General features: G+C 43.7%; 1 protein-coding gene across 7 annotated transcripts in view; it reads right to left on the bottom strand.

Moving 5' to 3' along the window:
- Nucleotides 1-26995, bottom strand: part of RAPGEF4 (Rap guanine nucleotide exchange factor 4) — a 311598-nt gene that overhangs the window by 7096 nt on the left and 277507 nt on the right. For 6 of the 7 annotated variants that reach the window (XM_057551327.1, XM_057551325.1, XM_057551326.1 and 3 more), the window contains 11 exons: nt 25854-25942; nt 25075-25105; nt 24778-24856; nt 23471-23617; nt 22488-22585; nt 17408-17533; nt 16817-16995; nt 13860-13950; nt 10193-10243; nt 9315-9402; nt 8833-8897 (listed from right to left, as the gene is read on the bottom strand). In XM_057551327.1, the coding sequence (XP_057407310.1) occupies nt 8833-8897; nt 9315-9402; nt 10193-10243; nt 13860-13950; nt 16817-16995; nt 17408-17533; nt 22488-22585; nt 23471-23617; nt 24778-24856; nt 25075-25105; nt 25854-25942 (1044 nt within the window). Of the gene's footprint in view, nt 1-8832; nt 8898-9314; nt 9403-10192; nt 10244-13859; nt 13951-16816; nt 16996-17407; nt 17534-22487; nt 22586-23470; nt 23618-24777; nt 24857-25074; nt 25106-25853; nt 25943-26995 lie in introns of those variants that run through there. The other variant, XR_009009047.1, reaches the window with a different exon arrangement.

Below are 26995 nucleotides of genomic sequence, written 5' to 3'. Positions count from 1 at the left end.
TCCCTCTTGCGCCTCCCTCCCACCCTCCCTCCCTCCCTATCCCCCTTTGCTTTTCACCCCACTAATCCTAGTTCTGAGCTCTGGAGCCAGAACACATGTGTTTAGTTCCGCTTTAATGGGACAGTTCTTCAAATACTTGAAGACAGCTATCACGGACATCTCTTCACCCCCGAGTCTTTTCTGGTTCAGCCTAAATTTTCCCACTTTCTTCAACAGTTTCTCATAAGTTTCAGGTCTCTTGTGGATGGTCTCTAGCGCGGTGCCCTACACTAAGCAAATCATAGAGTGCAGGAGAAACACGATTTTCCTTCCTTGATCTAGATGATGCTACACGTCGAAGTCCACGATTTAAAAAGAGCCACACTGCTGACATCTGAACTTATAGTGAATGAAACCTCTCAGCCCCCTTCACTGAGCTTCCTTCTCTATAGATGTGCAGGTGGTTTCTTGGACCAAAGTGGAGGATTTTGCATTTATCTCCACTAAAAGCCATCCAGTTAGTCTTTCTATTCTTCTGCAGGCTTAAGCCTCACATGTCATTTCTGACAGCAGAAGACTGTTTATTCATTGCTGTTCCCAGTGAAGGTTGGCAGAAACTAAGGTTAAAAGACATAGGCTTTATTATCCAACTGCCACAGCAGGGATGAAGCCAAAAGTTATACCCTAGGCTTTGTGGCGCTGCCAGAGCAGGTTGGCCTGCCTGGAGCAGGCCAGGCAACTTTCCTACCATGCCAGGCCAGTGGGAAAATACCTGATCACTCCAAAGCAGAGCTTCTCATCTTTTTTTTTTTTTCCCATCCTAGCAAACCTGAGGTCATGACACACTCCTATTAGTAACTGGCTTGTTAAAACAGTGATATGTAATTCAGGGGCAAGGTGAGGGGAACGTGTTCCTTTAGAAGGCACCTGAATCAGTGCAGGTGGGCAGTGTGAGCCCCTCTTCACACCTGACCTGACTCTGATACAGCCCCACCCCCTGCTGGGAAGCCCCACCTTAGGGTCTGCTCGTCAGCCTGCCCTGGAGGATGCTAGCCAAGAAAGCGGTCCACAGTCAGAATGCCAGGCTTCCCCTTGGGAATCCACATTCCAAATTTCCCACAGCCACCACTTTCCTTGGGACTAATTCTAAGTACAGGTTTTCAGAGCTTATTTGCAAGAATTAATATGTTCATACAGTTTTTCATCTACAGGGCTGAGAGGTGGACCCAACTGAAAGCTGATGATTCTCCCTCTGGACGTGAACTCATACGGGGAAGCTCAGAAAGGAAAAATAAGGTAGCAAGAGAAGGCTTCTGTAACTACTCTCAGGTATTTATTTCTTCTTCTTTTTGTTTCTTCAGTGTTTATGTATTTATTTGGAAGTAATTTCAAACTTCCAGAAAATTTGCAAGAGGAGTCCAAAGAACTCGCATACAACCTGGTGAACGATTCTTAACAAGAACCACCATTTTAAGAAAACTTCCCAGGCGTTGGGCCTGTCCTATTCGGCCGCTCACCGGGGCAGCTGACCAATGTGAGAGTCTGATCTGGATGAAGGCGTAGACAGCGCATGCCCAATGACACTGTGTCAGGTATTTATTTCTTTATCAAGCTGAAAACAGAGCGACTCAGAAGCAGATGTCCTGCCTGGGGCCTGAGTTGCAGAGTGACCAGCACAGAGGTGCTGTCCAGGGAGGGAGTGGCCAGCTGTACGCATTTGAGCCTGGCCCAGTAGAGAGGCCCTGAGGCTGTGGTCCCAAACGCAAATCCCCCTCAAGCTCAGACGCCAGTAATTCCTTCTCCTTGAATCCAATGAGGGGTCAGAGGGGGCTCTTCTCAGATGGGGTCCTCGGGGCCCCGGCCTCCCCATTTACCTTCTGTGGCACCCTCCCCTCAGGGGCAGGCTGGCCACCTTACACCTTCACTCCTATCCAGATGGTCGATGACCCACCAGGCCTCCCCAGCCGTCTCTGGCTTTTCTGGCCAGCTCTGTACAGACTCTTGTGCCCCGTCTAAGCTCTCCTGTCCCTGAAGAGGAGTGGACTTTTACGTCTGTTTTTCAAGTTCAGGCCAGCAGGCCCTCCAGGCAATACCACCGCGCACTGTTCCTCTCCCAACCTCCTACGCACAGCCAGCTGCCAGACCAGCTTTCCTCTTCTTAGGCCACGCTCTCGCTCTGCTCCAAGTCCCTTGAGAAGGTGCTCCCAGATGTCAGGGCGTCTTCTAAACGCCAGCCCTCAGAGGTTTTTGTCTTTTCTTCTGTTGCCCCTTGAGATCTTTGCCCTCCTTGTTCTTAATGTTTGTAAATTGCTTTTTCTTTTCTTCTTTCTGCCCCTACTCATTGGACTCTGCTCCCGTCCATATGCCTATCAAATCTAGGATCTCAGTCAACTACTCCTTGCGTACCATGTGTAAAACCACATTCACACCATTCTGGTTATTTCACTCAGACACTCATATATTTGGGACAAGAATTTTTTTCCACATGTATATCTAGAAATATATCTGTCTCTCACCTGCGAAGACGGTGCCCATGACAGCAACCGAGTGGAATTAAATGCAAGGTGAGGACCAGAGATGAACGATAAAATGGCCCAGGAGCTGAGCCAGTCTTCACCGTATGTGTCCCTGAGGAATAACCCCGGCCCCTGTCCTGTCCTATGGATATTTAATATCCAAGAGGTGACTGACATACAGATACAAGCATGTAACAGGCATGATGCTCATGGTATATTGTACATACGATGGCCATGGGGACATGGCAGCTCAGGTGTCTGTGCAGGCACTTGCAGAATATTGCGCATCTTTGGACGCAGGGAAGGACACTGAAGGACTGACACAATTAGCACGACAGGGAGGAGGGTGGACAGAATAGTGTCCAGTGAGGAACAGAAAGCTAAGGGAGCCATTTTGCATAAGGTATCGGTAATATAAAATGCTTGGGACATTCTGCTTAATCAGATTTTCTAATAAAATAGAAAATGCTTTTGGATTAAATCTTTGTTACATAAATTCCTTTATAAAGGCTTTAGTGTACTGTCCTATCTCACTAAGTCCAACACCGGAATATAATTGGGTTATTCTTTTACTCAGCAAATACTTTTACTCAAGTATTTCTTGCATACTTATGATATGCCAGACACCTTTTTAGGTGCTAGAGAAACCAAACGGATAAGATACTTGGTCTAGGACATTTACATTCTAGTGGAGAAGACAGGCAATGAAGAGGCAATAAAGATCATCTTAGAATGTGAAACCAGCTGTCAGAGCAAGGTTATCTGTTGAGATCCAGCTGTCTGGCAAGGTGTAGATGGTAGAAGAATATTTGAAGGATGGTCAGGGAAGACCACTTGGAGGAGGGACACATGAGCTGAGACCTGAATGATGTGAAAGTGTCAGACGGGTGAAGACTGAAGGAAGACAATTTCAGGCAGAGGTAACAGCTAGTGCAAAGGCCCTGAGGCAGAAAGGAAAAGAAAGAAGGTTGGTCTCACCAACTTGGACTGAATACAGAGTAGATGAAGTGTGAGATGAGGCTGGATGGGTACTCAGGGTAACAAGTCTGGCTTTGATTATATTATATTGTATTTAACATGGTTTTATTTTCCTCTGATACAGGAAGTTACCTCTCCTTGCGTTTTGCTTTTTCACATCTTTTTGTGTTTTTTTTAATTGAAGTATAGTTGATTTACAATATTGAGTTTGTTTCAGGTGTACAGCAAAGTGATTCGGTTATGCATATAGATGTAAATATATTCTTTTTTCTTTTCAACTATAGTTTATTACAAGATATTGAATATAGTTCCCTGTGCTATACAGTAAATCTTTGTTATCTTTTTTATATACAGTAGTGTGCATCTGTTAATCCCAAACTCCTAATTTATCCCTTCCCCCACCCTGCTTCCCCACTGGTAACCATAAGTTTGTTTTCTATGTCTGTGAGTCTGTTTCTGTTTTGTAAATAAGTTCATTTGTATCATTTTTTTAGATTCCACATATAAGTGATATCATATGGTATTTGTCTTTGTCTGGCTTACTTCACTTAGTATGATAATCTCTAGGTCCATCCATGTTGCTGCAAATGGCATTAATTTATTCTTTTTTATGGCTGAGTAATATTCTATTTTATATATATCTATATATCTATATAGATATATAATATTTTATATATCTATATATACCACATCTGCTTTATCCATTTATCTGTCAGTGGACATTTAGGTTGCTTCCATGTTTTCACTATTGTAAATAGTGCTGCTATGAACACTGGGGTGCGTGTATCTCTTCTAATTAGAGTGTTCATCTTTTCTGGATGTATGCCCAGAAGTGGGATTGCTGGATCATATGGTAGCTCTATTTTTAGTTTTTTAAGGAACCTCCATACTGTTCTCCATAGTGGTTGTACAAATTTACATTCCCGCCAACAGTATAGGAGGGTTCCCTCTTCTCCACACCCTCTTCAGCATTTATTTGTAGACTTTTTAATGATGGCCATTCTGACTGGGGTGAGGTGGTACCTCACTGTAGTTTTGATTTGCATTTCTCTAATAATTAGCAATGTTGAGCATCTTTTCATGTGCTTGTTAGCCATCTGTATGTCTTTCTTGGAGAAACGTCTATTTAGGTCTTCTGCCCATTTTTTGATCAGGTTGTTGTTTGGTTATTGAGTTGTATGAGTGGTTTGTATATTTTGGAAATTAAGTTCTTGTCAGTCGCATGGTTTACGAGTATTTTCTCCCATTCCATAAGTTGTCTTTTCATTTTGTTTATGGTTTCCTTTGCTGGACAAAAGGTTATAAGTTTATGTCCCATTTGTTTATTTTTGCTTTTTCTATTGCCTTGGGAGACTGACCAAAGAAAATATTGCTACGATTTATGTCAGAGAATGTTTTGCCTATGTCCTCTTCTAGGAATTTTATGGTGTCATGCCTTATATTTAAGTCTTTAAGCCATTTTGAATTTATTTTTCTGTATGGTGTGAGGGAGTGTTCTAACTTCATTGATTTATACACGGCTGCCCCGCTTTCCGAACACAACTTGCTGTAGAGACTGTCTTTTCTCTATTGTGACATCTCTTTTATTACTGTTTTGAACTAGTTTATCCCTTTATTGATTTTTAATACTTCATGTATTTATGTTTTATTTTCTTAACTGCATATAATCTCCTAAAGCCAAGGACTACTTTTTGGATTTCTTTATATTTCCTAGCAAAATTCTTTGCCTAGACACTCTACACATATTTAATTGTTTTGAAAAAAACGTACCCTTTGGAAAATCTGCATTCAGCCCAGTTCATGTATTCTATATAAAGAAGTAAACTTTCAAAGTCCTTTGGTAGATTTCTATTGTGTTGGAAAGGTCTGGGAATTGGGTGGATTTGAACACCTAAAGAAAGATTTTTATTTGGAGATTCTTTTTTCCATAGCTTGATATAAGTCCAGTGCTCTCACCGTGACTCTTGTAATAATGTTATTGATGATAGAAGACAAATTGTTGCTAATAATGTAACGGCATGATCAGTGATACAAAAATATAAGGGTTCAAAACATTTCTCTTCCTTTATGAATTAGCTTCTATTAATGTTTCCAGAAGTATAGAAGTTTGCCTTAGGCTTCTCTTTCCAAATAAAATGACTGTCTTAAAATAATATTCATAAATAAATCCACCTAAAATATGGGTGTGTCTGAAATAGAACCAACCTCCTAACACAGCAGCACCGCTATCAGCATGCTTCATGCAGCCTGGGGTAGTGGCAGCCGGCCAGCATATTATCCTCTGATCCACTGCTAGTCTACTTCCTAAATGTTATAAATATTCATGTATGCCGTAGAAAGCTACAAAGGGCTTTATTCAAACATTTTTTTGAATATTCCTTTATGTTCCCCCCAAAGGAAAGAATGTCTGCTTTTTTTTTTTTTTTTTTTTGGCATAAGGATCAGAGTGTGAATTCTCTTTTGTTCATACGCATAAATCCTGAAAACCAATACGCAACAAATTCTCTAATCCTCATTTCATACCTCGAGGGTGAAGAGGTTCAAAATAAAAACACTTAGGGTTGGCATGGTAGTTCACTGTGACTGTGCAGTGTTGCCACCAAGAAAAGACATCTGTGTTCCCGACTACCCTGGTGACTTCTGCCCCTGGCAGGGGCTGCCTCAGGGGATACAGCCTACCAGCCCCACAAAGGCTGCCAACCTTGGTGAGCATGATGACTGACTGGGAAGCTGCACGGACATGAACCTGAAAAGGGAAACAGACACATCCTTCCCCAGGAATGCAGTAATAACACCAGCCACTAGTGGGAGCTGTAAGTGGTGGTGGTATGGGGGCAGGGGTGGGCTAGTTTATGGGGAGAAAAGGTTGGAAAGTTGGCAACAAGTGCCAGGTGGTCTAAGCCGGGTTTAAAGAACATAATCAAATCTTTTTGAAATTCCAGTTCATTTTTCAGTAACACCTAACTCATGGAAGGGCAACTGTAAAATCCCACTTTCTCATGGTATGATTTATCAAATGAAGTAAAATTGATCACTGCTGGAGCAGAGAACTAACAAACAGTATTCTTTCAGTATCCTTTCTCTCCTTTTCTTTCATAGTGATAGAACCCCCTAATTTTGAGTGGGACACATGTATACCCAAAATAAGGACTACATATTCTAACTTTCTTTTCATGGGACTAAGTTTCTTCTGGCCAATAAAATGTGAGCCAAGGGGTGAGTGCGATTCCAGGTCACATCCTTACATGGAAGAAGCAGGTCTTCACGTTTTTCCTTTTCCCTTCCCTCTAGCTGAAATGGGGGTGGGGGTGGTCCACATCTTGGACCATGTGGATGGTGAAATGGCAAGACAGGAGAAGGCTGGAGCCCTGACTGCTTTCTGGGGCAGAGCTTCCATACTTGGACATTTAAGTGAGAAAGGAATAGACTTATCTTGCTTAAGCCTTGGCTACCTTAGGTTTCCACTGTTGCAGCTGAACTGCTATCTTAGCTTTACAGTTGCTTCCAATCAAAAGTGGACTTTCTCAGAGCAGGATGTGAAGAACCTCTCTCCTCACTGACAGGCATGTCAGAATCCACTGCTGTGGGCACGAAGTACAGAAACAGGGAAGGGGAACTCGCTTAACATCCACTGAATACGATCTTGACTTCCTTCCCAGGTTATGGATGAGACACACCAAGATCTAAAAACCCAGATAAAACAGCTTTCATCCTCCTTGACAGATATTTTTGCTGTTCTTGTTTGTTCTGTTTAGTTAACTTTAACAATCAAAAGTTCTAAAGCTCAGTCAACTCTTTAGGAAACTCTGACTTCTACGCCTCTGTGCACATGTATATTTTACAGTCAGATGGTTGGCTTAGCCACCCCTTGGTCTGTATTTCTGCCTAAGTGATCTGGAAGGTCCTTTACCTATTTGCTAAATCTTTCATTTCTGGACAACAAGTTTTCTTTTGAGAAATCAGGGAAATATGTTTAATTCTCCATACTAATAAGTGAGCAAAGAATGTTTTTACTTTGATCATAGAATGATTAAACCAACACAGTAATAGAGATGTTCCTACCCTACCCTTGGTGTGCGGGGTGGAGGAGAAGACTGCTGAGAAATATTTGCCCTCTAGTACAGGGTGTCTTTCTTTGAGGAGTGTGGACTCATGTGCTATTTCCTAAGAAGCTTAAGACACGGGACATAGTGCCCAGCACTTGCTGCAGTTCTTTACCAGGCTGGGCTTTGCCATATGCTCATCCCCAAAGTTGAATGGTATGATCCTTACAGGATGACTGCAGGATGTTTTGAATTCTGGAGTCACACGTAGTAGCTGGATTTCAGGAAACAATTAGAACGGTTTTCTGATAAGAATGCTTACAACGCTGTATGGCTTACAGGACGCCTTCAATACTCTGGACCCACCAATAATCCCCAGGGGTAGATGGTGTGACCACAATCCCCATTTTCTGTTGGGGAAATTGACCCACGGAGAACTTAAGGGACAGCTACAAAGGGATGAAGCTGAGAACTGACCCTCGTGTCTCCTGAACTCTGAGCTCTGAGCTTTTCCTGTAGCGCCACGTCCATCACTGCAAAGCGAACCCCGGGCACATTCTCACCCACACAGAGATAACACCCTACCACCCCATCCATGCGGGCTGCAGCCAAAGGATTTAGAAGACAGTGGAGCATTCCATGAACATGCGCTATGCCGCTAAAGAAAGGCTTTGGCAAGACCTGCCTTATTGCTTCACAGAAGATAAGAAAAGAAACTGCAAAGTAACTAATGCTTTTTCTGGGGGGTGGGGGGAGGCTGGAAAATAGTGACTGTGTCAGTTCCACACAACTGTTACTTAAAAAAATTTGTTTTTGGTTATGAAGATTTTCAAGTTCCCACTCTGAACCTGGGTGAACTTTACTGGAATAAGCAATACACACTCAGATGACTACTGTATAATAAAGATCCTCTGTAGAGTTGCCTTTTACCTACGTGCACTAAAGTCAGCCTCAGCAGATAAACATTTCGAAGGCATCCTGGGGCAGTCTAGCTCCACAAACCTTACAACAAAACAACAACATGGAAGTCACTCTGGAACATTCGTGCATTTTAGCAACAGGCAGCTAAGGACGAAGCACACAGCATAAAAGCTAGCCGCTGCTGTGAGCCGCCGCACAAATACTATTCAATTTCACAAAAGAGAACTGACAGACTAAAAGAGGTAGCCAATTTGAACTGAATATTTCCACAGCTCCTTTATGTGTAACTAGCTTTTTAACATGGCAGCATATATGGAAATTATTTCCTTTATTAGTACAAATGCAGATTTTATTTTTAAAAAACATCATGGTTAAGGTTATAATACCATACGTACCATTTTTTCAAAGTTTACTAGATTGTCAATGAATGTCTTGTTCCCCTCATGAGTAAATGTCATATCTGCAAAGAAATAAAAGTCACATTCGAATCACTAACAGAAATATGTCATACTAAGAAACCAGAATAGCACATTAGATTATGCTGGAGGATTTGCATGACACTGCAGTTGGAAAAAGCCGATAATAGTTCCTTTTATGTTAGGTGTTTAAGTTTCTAAAGCACTTTCCCTGAGCTTATTAGTAAAATTTCCAAACTAACCCTCTGTTGCACTATCAAGTCTTTCAAACCACGCACAGATCCCTGCTCCTCCCATAATCTTTCCAGCCCTTTCAGAAAAGTCAGGGCTGAGGGGAGATGATGAGGAAGGTGGAAAGATGGGCTCATTCTTCCCAAGGAGGTCAATCGGATTAGGCTCCTGTTCATTTTCTTCCCCACACACTCACCACTGCCTCGGCCTGTGCATTTCCTTGGAATTACCTTTAATGAGCAAAGGCATGAAGGGGATGAGAGGAGGGTCCAGCTTGGCTACCGTCAGCCTGTAGGCCCTGTGGTTTCTTGAAGGATCCTTTAGAGAAACAAAGAGATCCTGGTTAATGACTTGTGACACGTGCACCACCCCCTCTACCTCCCAACACACCCAGCCTTGTCATCTCCCAGTCAGGGAGTTTTGAATCAAGTGTAGCTACAAAAGAAAGGTGGCTTTGGTTAAACAAATTGATTTCTGTTTTAAAACAACTTCCTGTATCACATGGAAATAATTTACTTTTTGTTTCCTTTTTTCGTTGAAAGGGAGATACGCCTCTAGGGATCCAGGGGAGAGATCCCCTTTGAGAGCCCGTATGAAATGTAAAACAACCCCCCCAGCTGCGAGATTCCCCTTCTCCTGAAGCACAGCCTCCTTCCTGGGAGCCCAGCTCACCCTCCTACCTGCCTTGCAATAGCCAGTCCCGACTTGCCTCCTCTGAAACCCTCCATCACTCCTGCCAAGTCCCACTCACTCCTTTTCTGTCCGTTAACAACACCTCCCAGCCAATGGGGAAAAATAATTTTGGCAAGCCGAGGAAAATGCAGCTTCCGATCCCTAGCTAACCTGTGCTAGATGGAAAGGATCCCATTACACTGCTTTTCTTAGTTACACAAATTGACCTTAGGTGGGACCTAAGTCCTCTTTGAGTACCTGAGGGTGCCATTCGTTAGTCGGACATGCTTGTTTTAGCAGCACTAAAATGGGATCATAAACTTCTTAAAGTCAGACAAGGACAGATAAAATTTCTGAAATGAGAACTTCAATTCAGCTCATCAGAAACTGGATTAATGCAGACAGTGAACAGAATAAAGGAGCCACTGTCACTTACCATTAGACTTTCAAACTCCGCGTAGAACTTCTTGAACTTGCTTGGCAGTTTCTGTTAATGAAATGGAAATGCCACACTCATATGTCAGATTCAGTATCTAGACAGGTATCATGTGTTACCATTTCTAGGGGAAATTATCACTTTTGGCTCTTAATCAAACATCTCTAAGACAGGCCAGACTGTAATCTGTCTTGTCATTTGAGGATAATCTTAGAGAACTCGTCTTTTAAAAGTCTTAACCTAGTTGAACCCAAACTAACTATGGATGCTTTGGTCTTAACTGCTTTTATAATGTTTTCTGAAATGGGTTATTCATAAAGAGGGCTGCATTCCCAGACTACAAGTGGTTTGGCATTAACCCTCCCCTGCTTTAAACTCTCGCATTCCCACAATTAGGAATTTAGACCAGAGAATATTAGGATTAACAGTTTTAGAAACTACCTAGGTTCAACCCTCCTCCTCCTTTACAACGTAAGCTACGAGAGAACAGGGATTTTTATCAGTTTTGTTTATTGCTGTATCCTGAGGGCCTAAAAGAGTGTCAGGTATATAGTAAGTGCTCAATACATATTTATTTGACTAGATTAAACCTGTGTTTTACAGACGGAAGAAATTAAACCTCATAGATTAAATGACATGCCAAAGTCACACAGCTGACGATGGTCAGAGCCTCTGTAATTGACATCTCCTGCCTCCTTTTCTATTGCCTCTATCATATGCGCTATGCTTTCCTACACAAGCATTTCTCCCACAGGATTTCTCTGCCTTGCTATAATACAAAAATAGATAGTTCTATCAATTTAGTAATTTCTCATGGTTATATTTTGGCATATGATTCAATACCGCACATTTACACCGTAGGTCAGTGATGAATCATCTTTCAATCTATTGGTTCTCACTTTGCTTAGGTCCTGAGCTTATAGTAAAGCTGAACTTTTCTCTTCTAACAGGGTCACACCAAGACATAGCACCGTGATGTTCCCCATCCCGAGACGCTGGAAGTGCTGACCAAGTCCTGGGCCTTGAATGCCCCGCTCAGCTCTGCTTCACGCAGTGAAGTCTACCATCAACAACTGACTCACCCCATCAGGCCTCTGCAATCCACCCCAAAGCTCCTCTCTCTTCTTTTTCTCTCTTCTCTGAATGGGTTTGTCATATTCCCATTTGAACACTGTAAACCATCTTATACTGTTTCTAGGAACTAGTCTCCTTATAACCTCTAAACTCATTGTCCTAGTGCCTCTTTTCAAGTTGGGTTTCAGGGAAACCTGATATCCTTGTTTAGCGGGAAAAGTTCAGAGGGATGAAGGCTGGGATGGGCATCAAGGGATACAAGGGTCTCATGCTCCACAGAGTGTCCAGATCACCATGCTAGGCAATAACTTTCCGTGAACACAGACAATTTACACAATTGGGAGCGAACAACATTTTTGGTTAGATCTATCACTCTAGTTCTCTTTCTGCGCTTAGCTGACTTTTGGGTCAAAAGCTGGAGTGCATATGGTAATAAAACATGTGGGTCTTAATACTATTACCTATCCACATCCCATGCTTTCGGAGCAGGGGTTCTCAACTGGGGGCAGTTTTGTACCCGCACCCAGGGATATTTGGTGATGTCTACAGACCTTTCCTGTTGTCACAACTGGGGTGGATGGAGGGAGAGGCGCTACTGGTATACAGTAGATTGAGGCCAGGGGTGTTGCTAAGCCTCCTACATGGTGCAGGACATCACCCCCACCCCCCCGCCCCGCCCCGTACAACAAAGAATGATCCTGCCTGAAGTGTCAACACCACTGAGGCCGAGAAACTCGGCTCTGGGTTCTTACTCCCACTGGCTTTATCTCAGATGGGTCTTTCCCCTCTATGCTGGACCATTCCCTTTGCCGCGTGGCTTCACTCTATTTTCTGTTTTGTTCATTGACTGTCTCACACGTGTTTTCTAGTTCCCAGAGGGCAGGCATGATTTCTCGCTTTGCTCCTGCTGCCATCCTGCTACTCACTGTTGTCGTGTGGGAAGCACGTGGGAGGGTCTTGGCAAGTCCAGGCAGATAAACCCAAATCAAAGACGCTTAAGAATGAAAGCTCTTCCTACAGAATGATCCAATTACATTTCACCTTAAGAGATAAAGGCTTATAAATGATGAAAGGTGACTCTCCTCTTTTCAGCAATACGCAAGGATGGAAACACAAGCTCACAGGCTGATGTGCTCCTTCCTCTCCCTGTGGAATGAACGACTGGCCGATAAACTCTCTCCCTTTGCTGCCTGTCCCCCCTGCCCCCCAAGCAGCCTCCTATTTCTCTCTAGACCAGGAAAGGGGATTCTGAGAGTGTTTCCCCCATGCCACGGCCTTATTGTCTAGCTGCTGTTATGTGTACCTATACCTGGCCTTCCCGGACCCCATGAGGCTTTATACCTTCTTTGATTTTCCCAGCCAAATCATCTGGACTCTGTGAGATAGTTAAAAGCTGGAAACAAGTTGGGGAAAGCAGACTCTCTGAGAGGGAACCCTAGATCTCCAAAGATTCCAAAGAGCTCTGGGCTACAAGAAGGGGAGGCTTGCACCCTGGCTTCATTGCTTAGATTTATTGGCAGCACTAACTTTTCCTAGCTGGAAGATGACCCAGCCAAATGGCATGCAGGCCTCACCAATTCCCTCATTCCTATATTCAGGGGATGAGCTGCTGGGAATTTTCAGAGAAACCCAAGACAGAAGGACCTGAGAGGACCTGTCCTATAAACAGTGGAAACGTTGAGGAGGAACAGAGAAAGAAAACAGTTTCAAGAGGGAAGTAGGGAAGAAAATGTTTCAAGGAAAACATTTAGAGATGCAAACAGCTGCCTTTGGTGCCTTTTTACAGCATCATTGCAAATTAAGATCTGTGGTACCTACTCCTTACTCTCTTTTTGTGTCCCACTTACACATACTTTTTTATTTTTAGAAAGAGTCTATTTTCGTGTGTATGTTCTATTAAGAGATTAATATTTCTTTGACTACATACCACATGTAAGGGGTCAGGCATATTTTGAGTACTTAGCGAATGAAAACTGAAGCTGTTCTCTAGCACAAATAACCAACTATCAACAAACCATTAATTGTATTTGCTACAGAAATTCACAACACACCTGCATAACTTTTGCACCAAACTGAATTCTAGCCAACTGTTGCTCCTGCATACACAGAGAGGTCTGCTGGGTAGTTAGGAGATACTTGGTACTCAGCTGGGCCAAACAGTTGGCCTTCTGGTTAATTCTCCCAGGAGCAAAATGACTACTGGGATAAAAATGGATCTTCTGTCCTCTCTTAATTACAGATAAGGCTTATTTAAAAAGCAAGAAGCAGACATTGCAGAGAACAATAGGATCCGTGAGCAAGATGAAGTCATCCAAGCAATGCTATACCTAGGAACTAGACTTATTACTATTTACATTGTATAGTCCAGGAAGCTGAGACCCCCCTCATCCCCTCCCCCCTCTACAAAAGGACAGTGCCTTTTAAAATTCACACTCTGAGGCAAAAGGAGACAGGTCACCTCCCTCAAAGTGTCCCACCTTCCCCATTGTTAATACAAGCATGAGTGATATTTCTATAAAAAAAAGGCTCACTGGTGAGCCTGTGTTTTGACTCTTAAGGCAAAAGCCGCAGCTGGATCTCAGCTGAAGCTTACCTCCCATGTTAGTGCCAAGCGGCTCACAGCAACATTGCTTAGTCCCATGACGATGGCAAAAAAGGAATTCAGATTCTTGTACTCCTTACAGCTGAAACACAAGAGGCACATACTGGAGTAAAATGCCACTTTTGAGTGAGATAAAAAAAAGTTAGAGTTCTATTTTCTGATGGTCATTAATATTCGGCAGGACTCCTTTATGAGAGCAGGCAATGACAGATTTAATGCTCTGTGTAAGTTCCACTTGGGTGACCGTGCTCTGCTGTTTGATTTCTCACTGTAATTTTAGAAAGGTGATGGTTTGGGCCATCTAGGTTCAGGTTTTGAGGAGGAAGTTCAAGACACCTACCCTAGGGATTGCTATTGTAATCCCAAAGCTTGCTAAAAGCCTTGTTGGACCTGGAGGGAGACATCTCATGGGCTAGGAAGAGAGAAAGCAAAATGTCCTTGGAGACTTCCAGACTTTCAGGCTGAAGCTGGACACCTCAGGCTCTGGCAGCATGAGAGGGAACTAAGGAAAATCACACTGCTGCAGCCGCCAGGGCTTCTACCTGCCATGCAAATGTTTCTAATTTGTTGAAAAATATCAACTTACAAATCATGATCCCTATATAGCTAATAACCTAAACTGACCAAAAAATGACCTTACTTTGTCTGTTTTACCAATGTCGATGAAGCGGATCATTTTGAATCTGTACTTATGCCATTATTAGCTTTTATGAATATATATTTGGGAAGAAGAATATTGTGGAACAAGACCAAAGGTTCTTATTAGAATGCAGTATTTAGCCCAGGTACTTGGTTTAACTTAAAAAAAGAAAAAAAAAAGGAATCTTCGACTTCTTTATACCAGCTCCTTGCAAAGGGAAAGAAGAATTCATTTTGCAAGGAGCGCAAATCCTTTACCACAAATCAGTATGGTTATCTAAGTTGACTACATCATAATTAAATCTTCTTTGGATTAGCATTTTCGCAAAAGGCTAATTAAATTGTTGCATTTGCTGCCTGTGTACTCCTTGCAGAGTGATTCATAAATGGTCCGTGTGGAAATGGGAAAACAGATTTAGAGAAGATATGTTGTGTCTCATGCACTGCTGAGGAAGCAAGCGGGGCCTTCGATGGGCCAGGGCGGTGGCTCTCAGGTCAGGGGCTGAGAGCAACTTCAGAGTCCCTGGACTGAAGGCAGCGAGGCTGGTCATAGACATGTTTGCCTTTGTCCTATCTGTGTGATCATGAAAGCACACGCAGGACTGCAGGGCTGCCTTTCTGCTCACTGCTCTGGTCACCAACTAACTTTATCACCTTAGGTAAGTCACGAAATTTCTCTCTGCCTCAGTCTCCTCACCTGTAAAAGGCGAGGATAACATTTGGACCCCCAACTTCACAAAGTTCTGGGCAGGTCAAAGAGCTTCAATAGAATATATTGAAGTTCTCTAAAAATATCACGTAAAACATGCCAACTGCCACTAGGTTTAAGATCTCATTCGTGTAGATCTTGGTTTCTGAGTCTACAATCTTCTCCAGCTGGGTTGTGTGAAGAGTTCTACTGTGTAGGACAGCGCAGCTTAAATAACGGTTAAATGACATAAACCAATTTATTCCGAAGGCCAAATCCACCCATAATCAGAAGGAAGAGAGAGAAGAAAGGCAAAGACATTTAAAAAAATTCCTGAGTTTCTGAAAGGCTCTCCTATGTTGCCCTGTAAAATAGCAGGATTAGGCCCCCAAAGGTTTTCTGGTCTCCACGTCTGTGTGCAGACCTCCTCTCTCCTCCCTTGTTGCACTCAGCCCTGCCAGGCTAAGGTGAGGAGAGAATGTGCTCCTGCTAGCAGGGAAGCACATGCTGTCACAGTTTCCAGTCATCTCCTTCCAAGTAAACGGAGGCATTTGTCCCCTGAGATAAGCCTATTCAGGCTCCGGGGGAAAGTGGCTACACTCTGAACCAGAAATTCATAAGCAACATTTTACCAAATTTTTCTTTCAAAAGGCAGTTTTTCCAAATTAAGAGATACCAGCATTTGAATCCAAGAGATCTGGATATCCCGTTGAACTCCCAAATTTTGGCAAAATAATTCAAGGCATTTGGCAAGCTGATATGTGTAAAACGTCAAGCAGCGTTTGCTTCTTTGTTTAGCCCTGGAAATCAGACTCTGTATGGGATCTAAACTATTTGGCTCAAGAAAACTGCCGAGCTGGGGTCACTTGTGCTCCCCACCTTCCCATGCTAGAGCTCCCTGGGTTGAGAAAGGAAAGAAGTCTCCCAGCCACAGCCGCATTTAGCATTTTATTTTTAGCACTGTGGTGATACCAAAAACAGGGAAGTAAACAGGAGGCTGTCAGGCATACCTAAATAGCAGGAGAAGATTAAATTCATTTCAGGGAGAAATCTAACTGGCCCCTGCAGTAAATAAATTGTTTCCCATGAAGTGCTGTTAAATAGAATATTTATAAGATGCTTGCTTTTTCTGATGTTTATGGAGATGATTTTCATGGACCAGGTTAGCTCGCCTTTATGCATTTTATGGATTTTATCCCGGCTGAGTCGGATGCACGGTTGTACATGCATGTTCCCACTGCCCTCTACTGGCAAGAACGTGTCGAGTTAGACCTGGACTCGCCCAGCCTTTCAAACAGAATTTTGTGCAGCAGAACTTTGCTGAAGGAGTCGTTTACGCGGAAGGAGGTGCAAAGTATGAGTAGTTCAGAGCAAAAAGAGGTCACGATTTTAACTCGAGCATCAGGGCTGCAGGATGTTAATTTATATATTGGTGTCAAGTATTACAAAAGCTAGACAAAATACATCTTTCGCAAAAGTTCAGTGATTCTTACGCCCCTCTGGTTGGTCCTGGTACATAAGGAAACTTTATATCTCACTTTTCTTTTTAAGGTGTAATCTAAGGGGACAAAATGAAAACACAGCTCAAACGTTTTTCTCTCCCCGAGTAGATGATACTTACTGGGCCGCGATCTTAATGAATTTTTTTAAGAGCTGAACACGCTTGCTAGGCTGGGAACAAAGGCAAATCTCAGTGACAACCCAAAACTGAATTTCATTAAACCTCCTCAGGAACAAATCCAAGTTTGCTGTGGTCTTTTTAAAATGATGCCTTCCAAATGTGTGATAGATTAGCTCCAGCTAGAAGAAAGGAAAACAATGTCATGTCTTTGTTTTTAAATCAAAACACCAACTTGGCTCCTCCATTTGACGTGACAAATTGATACTGGTCAGCAAATGTGAATACAGTCACTGACCAGGATTCAACTTGAACTTCAACTTGAAGATCTTCATGGCTCAATGAGGCTTGTTGCATCTGTAACTATAAACTAGGTGCCACTGGCTTAATATACTCAGGAAGACAGAGCTTACTGTAAATCATAAAGATTTTTCTTCAACACTTAAAGGCTTTATAACAGCCTTTATTAATATACTCAGTGATTTTAAAAAACCCTCGTGTGGCTTCCACATTGCAGCACGTATTAACATTTACAGGCTGCATCCAGAATTGCCACGATCCCTGCGAATGAATGCCCTAAATGGAGCACCTTACCTCATGCACACAGCTGAAGAGGTCCCAATCATAAACTGTCATCTGGTATGCCAAATCTTTGGAGCTCATCAATTCAAAAGTTCCCATTGTTCCAACAGTTGGGCCCTCCTGCTCTGGCAAGGGAGTCTATGAATAATAATGCAAAAATGTATCGGAATCTCAAAACAGACGCGCTGAGTGCTGTCAGGACTTTGAGGGGAAAGGATTCTGGAGAGGCTTTCAGGAATATCTTGAAACTGATTTTACCCAGAGGAGAAAAATGCCTTTGCTTTTAATGCTCACTGGCTTCTGTGCCATTTTTATAGTAATCATCATCACTCTAATCAATTCCACTGACTGAAAAATGTGGACCATGGCAAATAAGATTCAGTGAAGACTGACCCATGAAAGTTCTCTTCTGCGTGGGCCTGGGAGCTCCCTGGGAATGATTCCTTTTCCCTGACAAACATGTAAGCAGTTCTTAAGGACTTTCTTCTCCGATTTCCCACTGAAGCCATTCCAAAGCAGGTACTGGCATGGTGGTTTTGGATGTTTAGCTCCAGCGCTACTTACTATTGCAGGGGCTGGTGACAGTGGTAAAGTTGCTGCATCTCCATTTCTCATAACACACTGCCTGGGGTACTAGGTGACAGAGGGCTATGTGATTACATGTGATTATATATGATGTCCAATTGCTCCACTTTCTGAGAGATGCTGAGCTAGGAACGATAGTCACATGGTCATGGTGTTTTGAGCTAGGCATCAGAAAACTAAACTCTGCTACTTTCTGGAAGACCATTGGTCAAGACTTTCCATCCAACTTACTTATCTCATTTTTATTTTACGGGAAATGAGTTATAGTGCTTTTCCTTAATAAGATGAATGGTTTGTATATATTAGAAACACGTATAATATATTAATACCTATTGATCTATAATAATATGTTTAAAGTTACAAAAGGTCACACGAATTAAAAGATAATTTCCCCAATATGATGCTAAACATATCTGGATATTCAATATTTATGTTGGAAGTACTAATATCGTTCACGTTCTATCATCATCATGATTATAATCATCACCTATAACCTTGACATTCTATGAATGGCCACTGCTTTCCGGGCATTTGAAAGTTTGCAGTTTACAAAAGGAGTCAGCCCTGACCAGCAAGTACAGCACTGCATGCCAGTAAAGAGTCAGCTGCTGGCATTCATTTGCATGTATAAAGGGATGGACAGAAGCATCAAAAAACACCTGACTCCCAGATACACGGAGAAACAGGTGAGGAAACATGAATGGGCTTTTTGAGAGTTAGCAGGCGTTTGGAATGAATGTGTGGCCTGAAGAGGTTCTTGGAGAAAGAGATGGGCTTTAAAAGATGAAACAGACAAAACTGGGTGGGTTTAGAATGGCAAAATTTCCCCTGAGTATCCAGGATGGTCTGTCATAGGTTGAAGGATGGCGTGAGAGGCATGAAGATGGGGAAACTGTCATGAAACTTACTTGGCAGGAACAGAGAGCTCAGGGGAACCAAATGGACAGCTTGAACAGCTTTAGAAAGTCTTTGAGTACCAGATGGGAGTTAGGGTTTTGAAACAGACCAGGTTAGTGCCAGTTTTAGAGAGCAACAGATTCTACATGTAAACCCCACTCTAATTACATAGACTTGGATGATTCCCTAATCTCTTGACTGTCTGTTTCTAGCTCTGATGAGTTGGGGCCCCAGTACCTAGTACCTAGGCTTGTTAAGGGAACTGGATGGGAATGATTTAAGTGTAGCATGTGAGCACAGTGCCTAGCACAGAGGAGGTCCCCACCGTCCCCTCCAAATTAGTTCCCTTCCCAGCTGTGCTGCACCAATGCAGAGGTACAGGGAAGTGTGATGAGTACAGGACCCGGATGTACGAGCCAAATACTGTTGTTCCTGATTCACTTTATGCAGGGCACAGACAGCATGGAAGAAAAACCATTATTCCAAAGTTTTAAAACTTAGGGAACCGACCTGAAGCTGATGGGCAAGTAGCTTATGGAAGCAAATAAGGAGAATGGTTTCAAGCGGGGTAGGTCTCAGGTAGAAATGTCGGGGGAGCTTTTAAACACTTGGTGCGAGAACTCTGTCTCAGGCTCAGACTGGCTGTCCACATTCTGCCTTCCCTCTCGCCCATGTGCTCTGCTGTGGACCTGCCCTCTATTCCTTGGGTTTGCTCTCTCCTCAGTCTAACTGGCTCCTTATCTCTTTCCCTTGAGGTCTTATGGCTTTTCACAGAGGGGATAAATTAACCCAACAAATACAGGGAAGATGCCATTAAATTCTTTTAGTCATGGAGGCTGGTATATCATCCTGAATCCCTTTTGAGAGAAAAACAGAAACCCCTGTTGAATCTCTACTTTTTCTGAGTGAACAGGGCTCACCAAGCAAAGGGCAGGCCGACCCCTTCCCTCCGTGAACCACCAGAGAGGCAATCTGAGCAGCACGGAGGGCTCCTCTAACTGAAGTGGGGAATTAACATGCTGGCCCCATAGGAAGCAATTCCTTGGACCATTTTCTTATAGATATCCCTGTGGAAATTTCCTTACAGATGAAGTATAGCAGAGCCTATGTAGGGTCTGCATTACACAGACAGGTGTGAAAAGTGCCTACACAGAGGCAAAGAACTCCTATAGACTGATTCTCTCTCTCTGCTCTTTTTGAGAGCTGATTTCTCTGTTAAGCCTGGATGGTGGTGATTGGGAGAATGGCACTGTTACCCTCCCATTGTCCAGATGAGGAAACTAAGACTTTAAAAGGATGTGCTGATTGTCAGTGACAAAGAGATGGCTAAAGCAAGCTGCCACCTCGGCATCCTCTTTCCTCGTGCTCCCACACCTCTGTGCCTAGCTCTGCAATGGCATTTGTCACATTGGATACTCATTACACTCTGGTGTCCCACACTATACTGTGAGCTCCCTGAGGCACAAGGACCATGATGGATTCATCTTCAAGACCATCCTAGAGCCAGAATCATCTGCCTGGAATGATATAGCATAGGCCCTAAATAAAAACCTAAGGAGCTAGTGAATGGATAAAAGTATTTAGAACGAAATTACAGTGCAATGGGGTTTTATTGTAAGTTGCTCTATACTGACATTTATGTTTAAAATGTCAAGAAAGTAAAGCTCTAGAATCCAAGCCCTTAAGCAACTGGGATAAATTACTGGCACTCTACTAATTCTAGACAACACTTCAGCACTACAGTTTGTTCTGTTCCAGGCTGTCTGTGTTAGTTTCATCTCCCAATCTGACCATAATTGTCTTAAGGGCAGAGGCTCTGGGGACACTGGTTTAGTGTCACACAGAAGCTAGTATACTTCATAAGTATGTGTTGATGGATCAAAGGTTTGGCCAACATTCTGTACTGCAGGGGCATCCTGTATACGACTCTTCCTAGATGGACTGTCCTCAAAGAAATCTTTAGAAAGCCAGAAAAGGAGCTCCAGCTACAGTTTTGTGAGGCAGGGACAGATTGACCACTCCTTAGAAACAACAGCATAGCTGGCAGCCCAGTGAATGGCAGAGCACCGACAGGGAAGAAGTTAAGCAAGTTCACGTCTGGGTACTTGCTGCAAAGTAAACTCCCTGCAATTACTCCGGCCTTAAAATGGAAGACTAGCAAGGACTAAGAACTGGTAAGGCTGCAGGGTTGTGTGCAAATAAACAGAGGCTTAGAAAGTTAGTATCTGCCCCACAGGGAGCTGGAGATGGTCCACACTCTCCATCTCTACACCGCATCATCGGACACTGTGGCCAAGAACCAGCTGGCAAGAGAGGCCCGAGCGCTGTGTGGCAAACACATCACGTGGCATCTTTGGCAGGGCTCTGGCTGAACTGGCTTTTGATGGCTTTCGCTTCCAGAAGAGAGCAGTGTAACTCATCCACGCCATTTCCCCCCCCCCACCTCCCAATCCCTCAATACCGGGAAATATTTATTTTTCAGAAAGCCATGAATGTAGATGATGAAAAATATATGAAAAGGACGGTGAGCAGACTCAGATCACACGGCGCTGGTGGCTGAGTGAGGCAGGGGTGCTCACGGGCCGGACGGCTGAGGCGGGAGCAGGAGAGCTCACGCCCCTTCTGTGAAGCTCCCCTCCAGATGAATTCAAGATGTTGCGAAATCTGCTCAACTGTGAGACAGCGCACAAAATAGCTCTCCCCAAACGAGAAGGTCAGAATCATGATGAGGCTAAACAAGCCCTAAAAAGTCCAAGGAGGGGAATCTTGAGTTACCTACAATGTCTGATCTGCTTAAATTGAACGTATTCATGCGTCACTTGTGTAGTTAAGTTTTCCCCCTAAAATGCAATGCAGTTTCCCTATAGCGCCCGTGTTGCACTTTTCTTGGTAAAGAAGCCCGGTGTACCTAAAGATGGAAAAAACTAGTCCTCTATCCCCTGAAGTGGCCCCACGGGCTCTCTGAGATACTCTAGTAGCTGCTCACTTCTACGCCTGTTACAGGAGAAATAGAAATGAACCCTACCAGCTGCAAAAAGGAGAGAGGGCCAGTCACTTATTAGCAAGGGATTAAGCCTTTACTCACAGAGAGCTGGGTGGGGCCGCGAACACTGTTTTGGAGCATTAGGAAAGACGGCTGGCCTCTGAGATTTCCTACACAAGACTGAGAGAGCCCTTTCAGGGAAGAGCATTTTCCCTGGACTGGAGAGTGGCTCTGCCATAATGCATTTCTACATCCCCCTAAGGGGTAGGATAAATTGCAACATCTTGTCTTAAAACATTATTTCTATCCTGGTCTCTAAGTATTCAGATTCTTAATAGTAATATTTAAATCGGGGACATTTCAAGGACGTGAATTACTACAAAGAGTTCTGAAAGCTGAATCATGCCCCAACAGTGGTGTTAACTTGGCGAATTTCCACAAAGGAAAATCTAAAGCTCAGAGCATCTCAAATGAACACCTGAGGCTTACCTAATAGACCGCAGAAAAGAAAAAGACAAGTAGCATTCAAGATTTTTTAGCAACTAGGTTCAACGTGACTGCAAAATTAAGCTCCAGACAAGTTTTTCTGATTGCAGACGCTGCTCTGAGGTGGCCATCCACACCTACCAGTGAATCGAATTTCTCTCGCGGGCAAGCAAACAGGCGTCCATTAATAGTGAGCGTCGTAAATACTGAAACATCATTAGGTTTGAGCACCACCTTTTCTGTGAACATAAAAAGCAAGAGATTGCCTATTAAATGCACCTGAGATTTGCTGCACTGCCCTAATCACACCAACAAATTGCCAGCTTGGTGAATTACCAGAACACGCAGAGTGACTGCATAAAATACAGTACTGAAGGAACCCACTGAATAAAAAAGACACAGCATTCATGCAGGCACACGACACTCAGGATGCCGTCAGAAATGACCACAAAACAGGAATGGAAATACCCGAGGGTCAATTCACCCAGTTCTGCATACAAAAACCGCACCTGCTATTTAAAAAACAAGTTATGCTTCCAGATGGTAATAACGCCCAGCACTCTGGAGATGACAAGATAACTTTTAGAAAACTTAGGGGGTTTCTGAGATCCCACATGACTTTAGATGTAAAATTTATTACTGTTTTATCACTCATTCCCTAATTTGGAGGCAACTGCTTTATTAGATTAAGTCTTCTATATTTAAAAAATAATTCATACAATAAATATTTATTTAGCATTTACTGTATGCTGGACACTGCTCTAGGCACTGAGGATACAGAAGGGAACAGTACAGGAAAAAAACCCCAAAACAGTCCAGAAAGAGCTTATATCATAGTGAGGGATGCAGATAGTGACAATGTACCAGAGAGTAAGCAGTGAGGAGGAGAAAACAATATAGTAGGGAAAGAGGCTAGGAAGTATGTATAAGGGGGAATTTTAGAAAGGGAACTGGATAGGGGATATTAGACACTAGCCCAGCCCGCCTCTAACCACTTTATGTCTGTTATTTTGGGGAGCATACACAGCACCAGTTTGTCCCTTTGGATCAGCTTGGAAGGGCCTTGCTAACTTCTGGCAGGGTTCTGTTTGGATGGGATATTCTGCTTTGCAGAAGGCTGTTACCTCCTCCGGAACTCATCTTGATGATGATGAGGCCTTCCCCAGAGCCTAGTTTGTCGGCAACTGCGCTGAGGACTTCCTTCACCGACGCAGCCACTGGCACCCGGATGGTTGTGTAGGTGTGGTCCATGCAATAGACTTTAAACAGAACTATTGGGAAGGCAGCAACAATAAGATAAATTGGTCTTGTGAGTTCTTGCAAAAAAAAAAAAGCTGTGCAAAATGTTTAGACATCCTCCAAAATTTGCATCATCTTGCCATTCTTAAGATTTGTATTTATTTGTACTCATTTATGCCTACGCCTGCCCCCTTCTAAAACTTCTTACCTTAGCATCGGTCTAAGAAAAGTCCATGACTGCCAGCTCCAGTTACAAAAACCACAACAGATATTTGTGAAAAACCCACACATAGGTCATGCGGAACAACGAGAAGCATGTTTAGGCCAATTTCCTGGGTCTGCCTTTGTCTGTGAGCCTGTCTTTTTCGCAATACCGGGAGTGCTGTGTTGTAGGCAGATTACTGGATTCCTGCTGCCCGTGCAGTTGGCGGGGAGCCAACATTAACACCTCTGCAAACAGGAGTGCCTCCGCCTGGGGCCGTGAACATTTGCTGACATTGCTGCTCACTTGTTCCCTGGTTTGTGTACTTGGAGGCCGGGCCAGGTGGCACGGGTGGTACTCAGCTCAGCAGACCCACTTGTGGCACCCAGACGCTCAGCTCTGAACACATAGATCTTGGAGGCAATTCCGGCTCCTGTAATTCTGGAGTTTGGGGCACCGCTAAATTGCAAGAGTCATCTGTGGCTTAAGAGGAAGATTTTATCATGATCATTCATCTTATTTTGGTTGTGATTCTTTGGAGAGATCTTAACCGAGCAAACAATAGCAGCCGGCATCTGTGCCTCCCTGATGGCTGTAACGAGGTGCTGCTCAGGGCCAGAGTGCCCTCCCTGGGTGGGAGCCCCGCTCTGCAGGTGCCCCTGGTGCTCCACCTCGGCCAGGCGTCCACAAAGCGCCAGCCACCCTCCCTCCAGGTTGACAACGGGTGCCTGAGATAATCTTTCTCTCCTTCAAGGAAAGGTAGCAGCGGGGGAGAGGCAGAATCAGGGGAGTGTGAACAAGCACCTCAGCTCCAGGCACAGAGTTCAAGAACATAAATAATTGGAATGCAAACGGGCACCTCCAAGCAAACCGTTTGGAGTACACAGGGACAGCCAAGAAAAGCTATTCTGTGGGCCCAAGGGGTGATTCCCAGGGGGAGGATTTTATTCTGACTTTAAATGATCTGCACAAGTTGGAAGGCATTCTCACCTTCATCAGAGCCACGGATAGGCTGGCGCTTCTGGGCTCTCTCATCGCCTGTGTTGAACTGCTGCAAAAGAACTTTGTGCTGTAAAAAATAATAACAGCAGCAGCTGTCATACGGAACGAATGACAAATGCACATTTGCACCTCAGAGGACACACATCTGAGAAGCAGAGTCGAGAAATAAAGAAAACATATTTTGTATTTACCAAGATATCACTGTCATATATTGCAATATTATATTTCTGGAGAACTGTCATTCTACAGGGCACAGTTAGAGAATCCTAATCCGTTGCCACTTACCTTCTTTTGTGGAGCCTTTGCATCTTCTGAACTACGAGAAATAGAGAAAGCACATTATTTAATACTGTTGGTACTATTATTTTAAATTGCTCCATTTGTATGTAACTTTAATCTTACATTCGAGAATGAAATCACAGCATCCCTTCAGGAGGCAATACGAGCCTCCTTATTTTAATACTGAGAGGCCAAGGCCCAGAGGAGACAGCTAAGAGATCAGCTCTTGTCACAGACAGATCCCTGGTCGAACTGATGTTAAAAGCCAGAATTTCTCGATCTCAAAGTCTACTTAGTAGCCAGTATTTAATCAACGGCTCAAAGAATAGCATGTGAAAACCTGTGTTGCCACTGAGAGGACACAAATATTCACCACCAACAGCATTGGCAGCAAAAAGTGAATTTACCATATAAGTAATTCTCCTCAGACTTTCTTTAGATGCCACTGACCACTTTATTACTGGATTCACTGCCTTGAACCAAAGGGACCCGAGTTTATTGAGTTAGACACTCAGAGAGGATCTCTGGCTCCCCAGGGTCTCTCTTGGCAGCCATCCGGCACAGAAGGCAGCTAAGCGGAATCTCTGTCCTTTTGTTCATCCGGCCTGACTGCACCTCCTCACCCGACGCTCAGATTGCTCAAATCAGAACAGTGTGTGGTTGTTGACAAAGCATCTTTCACCTTTTGGGAGGGGGGGCAAAGGACCTCCTGGAAGATGATGTGATTCAGAGGCAGCAGGCACTTACTTGATGAAAGCACACCCCAAAGCCAAGCCCTTCCTTACATTTGCTTGACAATCTTCTCCAACTCGGGCAGTTGCTCCTTGAGGGCAGCAATCATCCGGGCATCATCTGATACAGACACATAAAACTCCTGTAATTGGCAAAGGTCACAGGCTTTTAACAAGAACTGCAAAAGGTACGTAATTCTGTAAAGAGCAACAAAGACGTGTCCCTATGTCATCTGCCTCGCTAGCATCTCCAGACCATGGTTTCACGGACTGGGGACGAAAAAGGAAAAGAAAATGTTACAGCATGCCTACATTCAAAATTGCAAGTGAGGGCTTCCCTGGTGGCGCAGTGGTTGAGAATCTGCCTGTTAATGCAGGGGACACGGGTTCGAGCCCTGGTCTGGGAAGATCCCACATGCCACGGAGCAGCTGGGCCCGTGAGCCACAACTACTGAGCCTGCGCGTCTGGAGCCTGTGCCCCTCAACGGGAGGGGCCGCGATAGTGAAAGGCCCGCGCACTGCGATGAAGAGCGGCCCGCGCACCGCGATGAAGAGTGGCCCCCGCTTGCCGCAACTAGAGAAAGCCCTCGCACGAACCGAAGAAGACCCAACACAGCCAAAAATAAAAATAATAAATAAATAAATAAAGTAGCCACAAAATTGCAAGTGAGAAAAAATTTTGGAAACCGATGGTGGTGATGCTTGCGTTACACTGCGAATGGAATTAATGCCACTGAATTGTATGCTTAAGAAGGATTAAAACAGCAAATTTTATGTTTGATATATTCTACCACAATAAAAAAAAATTAAAAAAAATTGAATTGCAAATGAATTGTCTATATGATATTTATACAAAAGGCAATGCAATGCAATGTTCTGGAATGGGTTATTCTATAGTCCATCCTTTAAGAGCACTGTTTTCACCTCAATGTATTTTCAGGGAAATTTTAATATTTATTTTGACTGTTATTGTAGTATTTGTTGTTTACTATTTACCACTAGTCGTGGTTAACTGTTGGTGGTGAAAGTACAGTCGTGGTTTTCAGCACTGAACTGAAATTCTGCTGAGTTTATGTCACCAACTCAGGACTCTTCACTGACGTCCTGGGAACGGTCCCGCCCACTGAGCCCAGCGGCCGCGCCCTGCTTTGTGCAGGAGCAGTGGCCTCCCTGGCACAGCTGAGAGCTGTGGCGGT

Source organism: Balaenoptera acutorostrata, chromosome 8 (assembly GCF_949987535.1).
Source record: "Balaenoptera acutorostrata chromosome 8, mBalAcu1.1, whole genome shotgun sequence".
Lineage (NCBI taxonomy): Eukaryota > Metazoa > Chordata > Mammalia > Artiodactyla > Balaenopteridae > Balaenoptera > Balaenoptera acutorostrata.
The sequence above is the reverse complement of the archived record's forward strand: the minus strand, read 5'-3'. Positions and strand labels throughout refer to the sequence as shown.